Below are 9,984 nucleotides of genomic sequence, written 5' to 3'. Positions count from 1 at the left end.
AGCCTCATGTTTTTGTGATTTGTCCCCACAAAACACTTCATTACAGTTTCTTCCTATCTATTCAAAGGGCCTCTGCTGCACAATACCAAATGTAACAATTCACTGATAATTGTATCTATGTACGGGCTCACCAGGAAAACTTCAGAAATACATATAGACATGTGAGCTCAGCTACTCAGCAGCCCCTCTGCCTGAGTGATAATTCCTGGCATCCTGATACCTGAGTGCCAGACAGGTAGCCATTCCAGAAATAACAAACCCAGATGAAGACAAAAGGGTGTGATTAACTTGGCTGGGAAACAGGGAAATGTAAGTATCTCTTTTGTTACACTTAATGGGTGTTTGGTGGAGGGCAAGGGGAACCATGGGGCAGGGTCCAGGATGCTTTGATTACTGCCTCCAGACCTCCCCTTTCATGATGTATTAGTGATGTAGTTTGGGGGGGGGGTGTAACATGGGGATTAGCAGCTAATAAAAGTTTGGGTTCTCTTTTGTTTGGGGCTTCCATCTTGTTTCACCTTGTGGCAGGTGGGAGTCCTGTCGCGACAGTCTTCAATAAAGACCAAGCCTACTGGCTGCTGTTTTGCTCTGGTATTCCTGGCTGGTGTCCTTGTTTTTTGTCCAAGGGAGCCCTCAGATTTCTCCATTAACACTTCCAACTCTACAATTCTGTGTTTCCATGCAGATACTGGTCTCTGCAAAATTAGCCACCTTCCTCCTCCCAGTGAGCATCAATGACTCTCCTGGTGAGAGGACAAGCAAGCACAGCTGTCCCACCCCGTCACCCATTATTCCAAAGGAAATGACCTGGCATTACTGTTGCAATGCTTTGAGTCCACAGTAGGGTGACCTAACAAGAGAGAGGGGTAAGATATCCCACTGGTGGCTCAGTACGGCCAATGCAGTAGTGTCCTAGCATATCTGTTGGGGCACCAATAGGATTGAAGGAGCCCCAGGTTTGTGGTAGCCCCACAGGTGCAGATGACCCAACAGGGTCACCACTAACCTGGAGCACTCTTGACCTTACAGACTTTGCCTCTCCCTGTTCCACTGCTGTCCTGACCAGCACAATGCAGCCAATGACAGGAGGTTATTTGCATCTGTACCCAACCAGGAAACACGTTTCCTACTTAGTAACAGCAATGCACATTAAAATAATAGCATCAGAAAACGGGGTGGGTCCTCAAGGGTAATTTAGCTGTATCGTGGTACCTTGGTTCTCAAACGCCTTGGTACTCAAATGCCTTGGTTCCCAAATGCTGAAAATCCAGAAGTAAGTGTTCCGGTTTTTCAATGTTTTTCAGAAGTCGAATGTCCAATGCGGTTGTCAGCTATTGTTTCCGGGGCACCTGCACCAAATAGAAGCCACACCTTGGTTTTCAAACCTTTTCAGAAGTCAAATGGACTTCCAGAACGGATTAAGCTTGAGAACCAAGGTACCACTGTACTGGCGCTTTTGTTTTTGCTATTTATTTTGCATTTCTGTTTTTGAGGCTACTGATTGATTATTGTGTGACTGCAGAAATGGATGAAAGCCTCCCATCCAAACAATGACTATCATCAGTGCAGGTAAGAATTTAATTATTTTTTATCATTTACAACATTGTCTTATTTATTTTATAGTACAGTACATTGGTTATCGCTTTCATTTTATGTCTTGTTAGATTGTAAAATTCATGTAAAATTGCTGTTTTAGGGGTTGTTTTTAAAGTCTGGAATGGATTAATCCATTTTGCATTACTTTCAATGGGAAAGCATGCCTTGGTTTTGGAATGCTTTGGTTATGGAATGGACTTCCGGAACGGATTAAGTTTAAGAACCAAGGTACCACTGTAGGTCAAACCTTCTCATGCAGGGAATCTGCTCCTACTAGCCCAAGAGAAAACATTCTGAAGTGTGCTTGATTCACCTTGAATCCCCAAGAGTGAAATTTTATGCATGTCTACTCAGAGGAAAGCCACAGAGTTCAATGGGACTTGCTCCCTGGTATGATACAACCGTATATATGTTTAACTGGGAGTAAGTCCTATTGAATTCAGAAGGAGCTCCCTTTGTGTAGATATGCATAGCTAATGCATTGATAGTATCAAAAATAGGAGTGGCCCTACAGATGTTCAACTCCCAGCATCCCTGGTGGTTGACCTTGCTGCCCTGGGCTATTGGGATTTGGGAGTTCTGCAGCATCTGGATGGCCAAAGGTTAACCCCCTGGTTCTAAAGCATCAAACATGTACTTTTCAGCTCTTAATTGTTTGTAACTATTATTCCTTTGGGAACCTCTCCATGAAATGTAGAAAACGAAGACTTCTGGGAATTTGAGTTTACAAGCACCTAAGAAGGCATCTATCTCATCAGGTAGATGATAGATACCCATGACAAAGAGTGCTAAGAACAGCTTTTTTCTCCTGCTATTGCCTCCTTGTGTTTATCTTCCCTTTTTATTTCCAGAAAAAGCAGCACACCAACATTACCAGAACTCTGACAGATATACTCTGAAATCTGTATTGTTGCTCCTAATGCCACATCAAAAGAACACATTCTTGCATGCACTTTAATTTCTGTTATTAGTGGGAGTTTTGTTTTGTTTTTTTCAGTATACAGTTGCTAGGAGATTCCAGTGTTCCTTGTTGGATGGGAAGAAATTTGAATGCTCTGCTTTTTATCATATATTAAAATAGTTTTTTATTTATTTCTTCAAAGGCTGAAGAGAGGAAACACAACAGGTAAGTTCAGCAAACAATAGATTGTAGGCAATAATGGATTGTAGACTATATTAGTTGAAATTAATGAGCATGATTGGGCTCCTTTATTCTTCAACAGGTCTACCGTGAGTAAAAATTAGTTGGATACAACATACAGTGGAGAAATAAAGAGTGGCCATAGACATAAAGACCAGTGAAGAATGTTGAGAGAGAAAAGTTTTGCTCCCTCTCTCATAAGATTAAAGCTTGGGGACATCCACTGAAGCCGGACGTTGGAAAACCCAGGAGAGACAAAACAAAGTACTTCACATAGCACATCCTTGACCAATGGATTGCATGTGTGTGAATGTGTTTCTTGTGCTTGATCATTCCACAACTCCACATTCACCATGGGACTGAGGAATCAGAGCAGCATGGAGCAAGTGGCCGAGTTCATCTTAACTAGTTTTCAACTCCCTAGACACCTGGAGCTTATCATTTTTGTGGTGCTTCTTGTTGTTTTCCTGATAACAGTAGCTGGGAATATCACCATCATCACACTGGTATGTTTGGACCAGCATCTCCAAACCCCTATGTACTTTTTGCTCTGCAACCTCTCACTCATGGAAGTCTTCTTTGTCACATCTATTATCCCCAAGATGCTGGTGGACATGGTTTCCCTGAGCAAGGCCATCTCTTTTTTGGGCTGTGTGGCTCAATGCTACTTCTACTTTGTCTTTGGCACGTGTGAAACCATCCTTCTTGCTGTGATGGCCTTTGATCGCTATGTTGCCATCTGCAGACCACTTCACTATGCCATCATCATGAATGGATGGGTCTGTGCCTATTTGGTCTTTGGCTGCTGGCTTGCTGGATTCCTTTCTCCTGTTGCCCCATTCATTTATTTCTATCCACTATCCTTCTGTGGCTCTAATATTATAGACCATTTCTTCTGTGATTATGCTTCAATGCTAAAGCTTTCTTGTAATGATGTACATTTCAATCTAACTTTGGCTTCAGTCCTGTCCTCAGTGGTGCTCCTCAGTTCTTTGTTTGTCACTCTTCTCTCTTACATCTACATCATCGTCACCATCTTGCGCATGCACTCCACCAAAGGTCGGCAAAAGACATTTTCCACCTGTGCATCTCACATCACTGTTGCCTCCATTTTTTATGGCAGCTCAATTTTCATGTACTCTTTACCCAGCCAGGGACGCTCTCGGGATGTCCAGAAAGCAGTTGCTGTCCTTACTGGAATGGTTACCCCATTGCTGAACCCTTTTATTTATAGTCTAAGGAATGAGAAGGTCAAGGAGGCCTTCAAAGACTGTCTGAAGAAGAGGAAAGCTCTTTGATGTATCCTTTCCTTTCTTCATTGCACCATCATGATTCAGTTTGTACAGGTTGATTAGTATGTGATGGACTGCTGGTTGTGGTGTTTCTTCTGGGCTGAAGGTATTTTTTGGGGGTGGTTGCAAGTCCTGTCTTTCAGCTACTATATCACCAGCAAACGATTGCATGAACATTGAAAATGCAAGATATCACCACGTGTAAAATGGTTATAAATAGAAAACTGGGTAACTGGGAGCCAGTGTGGTGTAGTGGTTAAAAGTGGTAGTCTTGTAATCTGATGAACCGGGTTTGTGTCCCTGCTTCTCCACATGCAGCTGCTGGGTGACCTTGGGCTAGTCACACTTCTTTGAAGTCTCTCAGCCTCAGTCACTTCAGAGATTGTTTGTTGTGGGGGAGGAAGGGAAAGGAGATTGTTACCTGCTTTGAGACTCCTTAGGGTAGTGATAAAGCGGGATATCAAATCCAAACTCCTCCTCTTCCTCCTCCTCCTCCTCTTCTTCTTTTTCTAACTGGGTATGACAGACAGACCCCGGGTTAGCCTCCTATTGACCCAGAAACCAATCAAGACTGTGTCTATTATTGTCAAATCAGGAGAGAGGAGTGAGTTAGAACACAACAGTTTAAATATCAGATAGGGCTTTTCTGACAGTGAATGTTTGTTAGGGCTTAGAGAGCACCTAGATAGGGCACAGTTCAGAGCCTGCTTAGGGCTGAATTAGAAGTTAGCAAGCCAGATCATTTTCATGAGGGAAACATAAAGATCTTAGAAGGGACTGGGAGTGTTTTATTGGTTGATGTTGGCACCCATCTGTCTCAAGAGACAATGCAGTGTGACCAGACCACTAGCCACTCTAGAAGGCATTGTTGTGTTTAGAGAGAGGTTCAAAGTGAGAATTTCAATAAAGTTCTGTAAAGAGTGAGTGAAACAATGAGCTGTGCCTTATTAGAGAACCCATTAATCTGTATCTCTCATCAAGATTATGTAAATAAAATTCTAGTTTTGTTCGAAAAGTGCCTCATCCTTACTTTGATCCTCTGGGAGGGGATAAGTGAAAACAAGTGATTTCATAAAATGAGTTACCTCTAAATTAGGTTAAAGTAACAGAAGTATAAAATTGGGTCAGGTGACAAGAAGGCTGGGGGGGGGGGGAGACACACAAATCATGTCATCCACACATACCCAATAAAGGAAGCAGACTTTCCTCCCAATTATTTCCCATCATTTTGAGTGGAGGGTAGTAAATTTTCCCTCATCATCACCACAAAAATGCCCTAGAATAGCAATAGATCTGGGTACTGTGAGGAGTGAAAAATAATGGCCAGGCTCCCAACACACTTGCTGCTGCCCACCCCCCACTTGCAAGCTTGGTGGTGGTTGTGGGTGGAGAGAGAAGAAGCTGTGGTAATGGCGAGCCCCACCCTCAGCGAATTGTTCAAGATCCCCTTCCTGGATAATTTTTGGTGAAATGGTTCCTCCTCAAATTCTCTGTTCACAAAAATGAAGCATGCTCAGTATCGTTTCCTGCTGGGGTCAGTAAATACAGCAGAACAGAACTTTCCTTGACTATCAGCCAAGGAAATGAAAATGGAACAACTTTACCTCTGATTTCAATATGACGATCATTTGTCAGGCTTGATGAAATTGATGCTTAAAGAATGAGTAAATAGGGTTGGCATATGCCCATAATTCCCCGGACATATCCAAGACGTATGGCAAGTCATGTCGGCAGTGTTGTTTTTGCCGATTTATCGAAAAATAGCTCCAAATAGCTAAAAAGCAGCTCCAACAACTTTGGGGGGGGGGGGGGAAACAACAACTCAATAACTTTTTTGCCTGGATTTTTTGAAATATGGCAACCCTAGATGATAATAGCCCCCATGGGAATCTCATGTAGCACCGCCGAGAGAAGGAAGATGGGGAACCTCAAGCCCAAGAGCAAAATGTGTAACTCTCCAGCCTTTCTATCTCTTCCATGTAACTCTCCCAAAGCCACAAGTCTCATTTACTCCCCAAAGTGTCATTTCCATGGCTGTTTCACCACTTCACCTGCTATTCCAATGCAAACACTTTCGCATTACTGTTCCAATTCTTTGAATCCTTACTCATGTGACCTTAGAAGAGAGAGAAGTAAGGATCACCATCAGCTCATGAGAGCTGATACAACAGTGTCCTAGTGGTGGTAGCACTGCGTTTGTTGGGACAGAAGTGGGATTGAAGGAGTTTCAGGATTTTCGTAGCCCCATAGGTGTAGGTGCATTGCTGCCCTGACCAGCAGAGTACCAAAAATGGGTCAAAGTTAATGGCTCTGTGCCCCCCACATGCACAAATCTTGAGTGACCACTGAGACACACTGTCTCCTACCTAGTATCAGAGAGCTGGAAGGGACCTCAGAGGTCATCTAGTAGCAGTAGTACAAACTTTCTGCTATTGCAGGAGATCTGCTGCTTCTCGCCCAAGAAAAACAATTCTGAACTGTGCTTCAACCATCTTGAATCCCCAATGATGAAATTCTATGCATGTCTCCTCAGAAGAAAGCTACATTAATTTCAGTGGGACTTGCTCTGCAGCCCTGTACATGTTTACCTGGGAGAAAGTCCTACTGAATTCAGTGGGAGTGTCCTCTGAGTAGACATGCACTGTTAGTATTGAAAATAGACTAGAATACAAAATAGAATAGAATAGTATTGAAAATAGAAGTTGTAAACCACATAGTGTGAATCTTCAACTCCCAATATCCCTTGATGTTGATTATGCTGATGGGCTGGCAAGATTTGGGAATTCTTCAGCATCTAGATGGTGACAAATTAACCACCCTGGTCTAAAGCGTCTAACATTTTGCCTACCAGCTCTTAATTGTTTGCAACCATTATCCCTTTGGGAATCTCTTCATGAAATACAGAAAATGAAGACTTATGAGAATTTGAGTTAGAAACCACCAATGAAGCACCTCATCACATAGATATCCTGTAGATACCAGGGACAAAGAACGGTGAGAATGAATGCCTTCTCTTGCTATTATTCTGCGCCTCCCACCTCCCGCTTTTTACTTTTACTAAAAGCAGCACACAAACATCATCAAAACTCACATAGACGTGCTCTGAAATCTGCATTGTTGCTCCTAAGGCTGCATCAGAAAGCACAACTTTTCTATGTTGGCATTTGCTTTGATTTCTGTTATTTGATTTTGTGTTTTGCTTTTTTGAATACAATTGCCAGGAGCTTACAATGTTCATTATGTGATGGGATGAGATTTATGCGCTCTACTTTATTATTTAACACATTTTAAAATGGCTTTTTCTTCATATCTTTACAGGCAGAAGAGAGGAAACACAACTGGTAAGTTCAGTACTTAGTGGACTGTATCCGATATTAATTATACTCAGACTTGCCTCATTGCGATTACTGAGCACGACTAAGCAAGGTCCTTTAATTTAAACAGGTCGAAAGTGAGTAAAATTTGTTAGGCTACAGCTTAATGTTTCCCTCCTGTAGCCTCTGAACTGTCACACTGCAGACTAACACAGAACTATTTATGTATTCATTTTTCATGGTATTTCTATGCTATCCCACAACTAAGGTTATCTGGGCAGTGTACATAAAAAATAAAGTATGTAGGTCGATCAATCCACAGATAAAATACTAAAGCTGGAAACTCAAAATCCTTTTTAAAAAATGAACCCTGCATACATTTATATCCCTCTCTCATAAAAGTAGGACTTGGGGACATCTAATAGAGTAGACAAAACAAAGTCCTTGTTCATTTCCCCCCACCCACTCTTCTCTCTATACTTCTGTATCGAAGTATCATCTGTGCTTGAGATATTTATCTCCTGAGTACATTGAGTTCAGTGCATTTACTTAACGAGTACACATTGAAATCAGTTTATGTTTTTAGGTACCTCCCAAATGTACAAAAACAACCAAACCACAAGCAAAGTCAATGAATTCATCTTACTGGGCTTCTCGGTAGACTGGCAGGTGGATATCGTTTTCTTTGTGGTGCTCCTTTTGGTCTACATGTTGACCATCACTGGCAACGTGGTCATCATTACTGCAACATGGGTTGACCGCCGACTCCACAGCCCCATGTATTTCTTTCTCTGTAACCTGTCCTTCCTGGATGCCATGGTGGCCACAGCCATTGCTCCCAAGATGATGAAGGACTTTTTATCAAAGAAGAAGGCCATATCCGTATCCGGCTGTATCGCTCAGTGTTATTTCTACTTCTTTCTTGGCACCACTGAATTCATCCTCTTGGCTGTCATGTCCTTGGACAGGTATGTTGCTATCTGCAACCCACTCCGATATTCCATCATAATGAATATACGCTTGACAATCCAGCTAATGCTTCTCTCCTGGTTTGGGGGCTTCTTTTCAGTACTTTCTCCTATCATCATTATTTCTAAGCTACCTTTTTGTGGTCCTAACATAATTGACCACTTCTTCTGTGACATTGAGCCATTGATAAGACTTTCCTGTGCTGACACTGCCCTCCTGGAGATGATTGAGTTCTCCCTTTCGACCATTGTGCTCCTGAGCTCTCTGATGCTGACAGTGGTATCCTACCTGTATATCATCACCACCATCCTCCGCATCCAATCTACAACAGGTAGGAAAAAGGCATTCTCCACTTGTGCTTCCCATATCACGGTGGCCTCCGTCTTCTATGGAAGTGCTATCTTTATGTACATCGTGCCCAACAAAGGCTTTTCCTTTGGCCTCAAGAAAGCTGTGACCCTCCAGACCTGTATTGTCACCCACTTGCTCAATCCATTCATCTATACCCTGAGGAATCAGCAGGTCAAGGAGGTGCTGAAAGACACCATGTCCAGACTCCCATGCACCACAAAGAAGCTGAAGACAAGCTTACCAAGGAAGGAAGGGTAATCATCAGTGCTGGATACAACTTAGGGCCCCCCAAAAAATTCACTATTAATATACTTCTTCTTAATTGTATTTCAGTTCAAAAATTACTTTGATAAAATACATATTTTGTTATGTGCAAATGGGCTTTAGATACCTATTAGGTCCATAAATTACAATTCAACACAGAAAACAACAATTTGTTGTTGACAAAGGACAGCTGGACATATAAAGGGCTCCGTTACCTTCAGTAGCTTAGGGCCTCATCAAACCTAATTCCAGCCCTGATAACCATCGCCATTCAGTGGAGGATGAAAGAAAACACACAAACATTGGAGACAGCATCCTCCTTCTGCCCAGTAGCCTATTAGAAACCATGTATCCTTCTTTCCTTCTTTTTCCCTGTTGCATTCCTGAGTTTGAAAAACATATTGAAACTTTCCTTACATCCAGGAAACATAGGAACTTTTAAAACATTCCCGTTTTCAGGAGCTCGTCCTACTCTCGAGTAGGACACTGGCAGAGACACATGCTTGACTGGCATGTTCCCTCCCTCCTGGTCGATCGTTCGGGAGCTTCAAAAGATTTCTTCTGCCTGAGCATCACAGCCACTGATGCCAACAGACATCGGCACGCTTAAGGATCCGCAGATTCTTCACAGCTTCCGTAACAGACCTCAGCAACTCAGGATTTTGGCTAATCTACTTTATTTTAAGTGCATATAAACACACACGGAGCACTGCAACATGGCTCCTTCTCTCTCTAGCATCAGACAGCAAAGGGGGGGGGGGACAAAGGACAATAGTCCCACTTCACAGAACGCAGTAACACAAACTTCCTGTCTCCGTCACTTCCCACTCTGTGGAGTCAAAACATACATCGTCATGTGATAGACAAAAATCCCATGACTGCAATCATGGAGCAGTAATTCTAACACCCACATGTTTTGAGAATTCTATTCCAAACATTCAATTTACAAATGGTAGTTTTAGTTTTTTGAAGCCTACTGCATAATAAATCAATGTGTAATAGAAGGAAGAGCCACTTCATCAGCTTTCCTGAGAAATGTTCTCCATCTCCCTCAACT

The 9,984-nt window shown here is 42.4% G+C and overlaps 1 protein-coding gene across 1 annotated transcript; it reads left to right on the top strand.

Annotated features, from left to right (window-relative positions):
* Nucleotides 1-7,940: 7,940 nt before the first annotated feature.
* LOC308461918 (olfactory receptor 6M1-like) lies at nucleotides 7,941-8,921 on the top strand (the record flags this gene model as incomplete). The annotated part of the gene is made up of 1 exon (XM_080979088.1): nucleotides 7,941-8,921. One exon carries the CDS (start codon nucleotides 7,941-7,943, stop codon nucleotides 8,919-8,921), a length of 981 nt encoding a protein of 326 aa, XP_080835214.1.
* Between the last annotated feature and the right edge of the window lie 1,063 nt (nucleotides 8,922-9,984).

Source organism: Podarcis pityusensis, assembly GCF_964106645.2.
Source record: "Podarcis pityusensis genome assembly, chromosome: 13".
NCBI classification, from domain to species: Eukaryota; Metazoa; Chordata; class Lepidosauria; order Squamata; family Lacertidae; genus Podarcis; species Podarcis pityusensis.
This window is presented reverse-complemented; position numbering and strand designations above follow the sequence as displayed.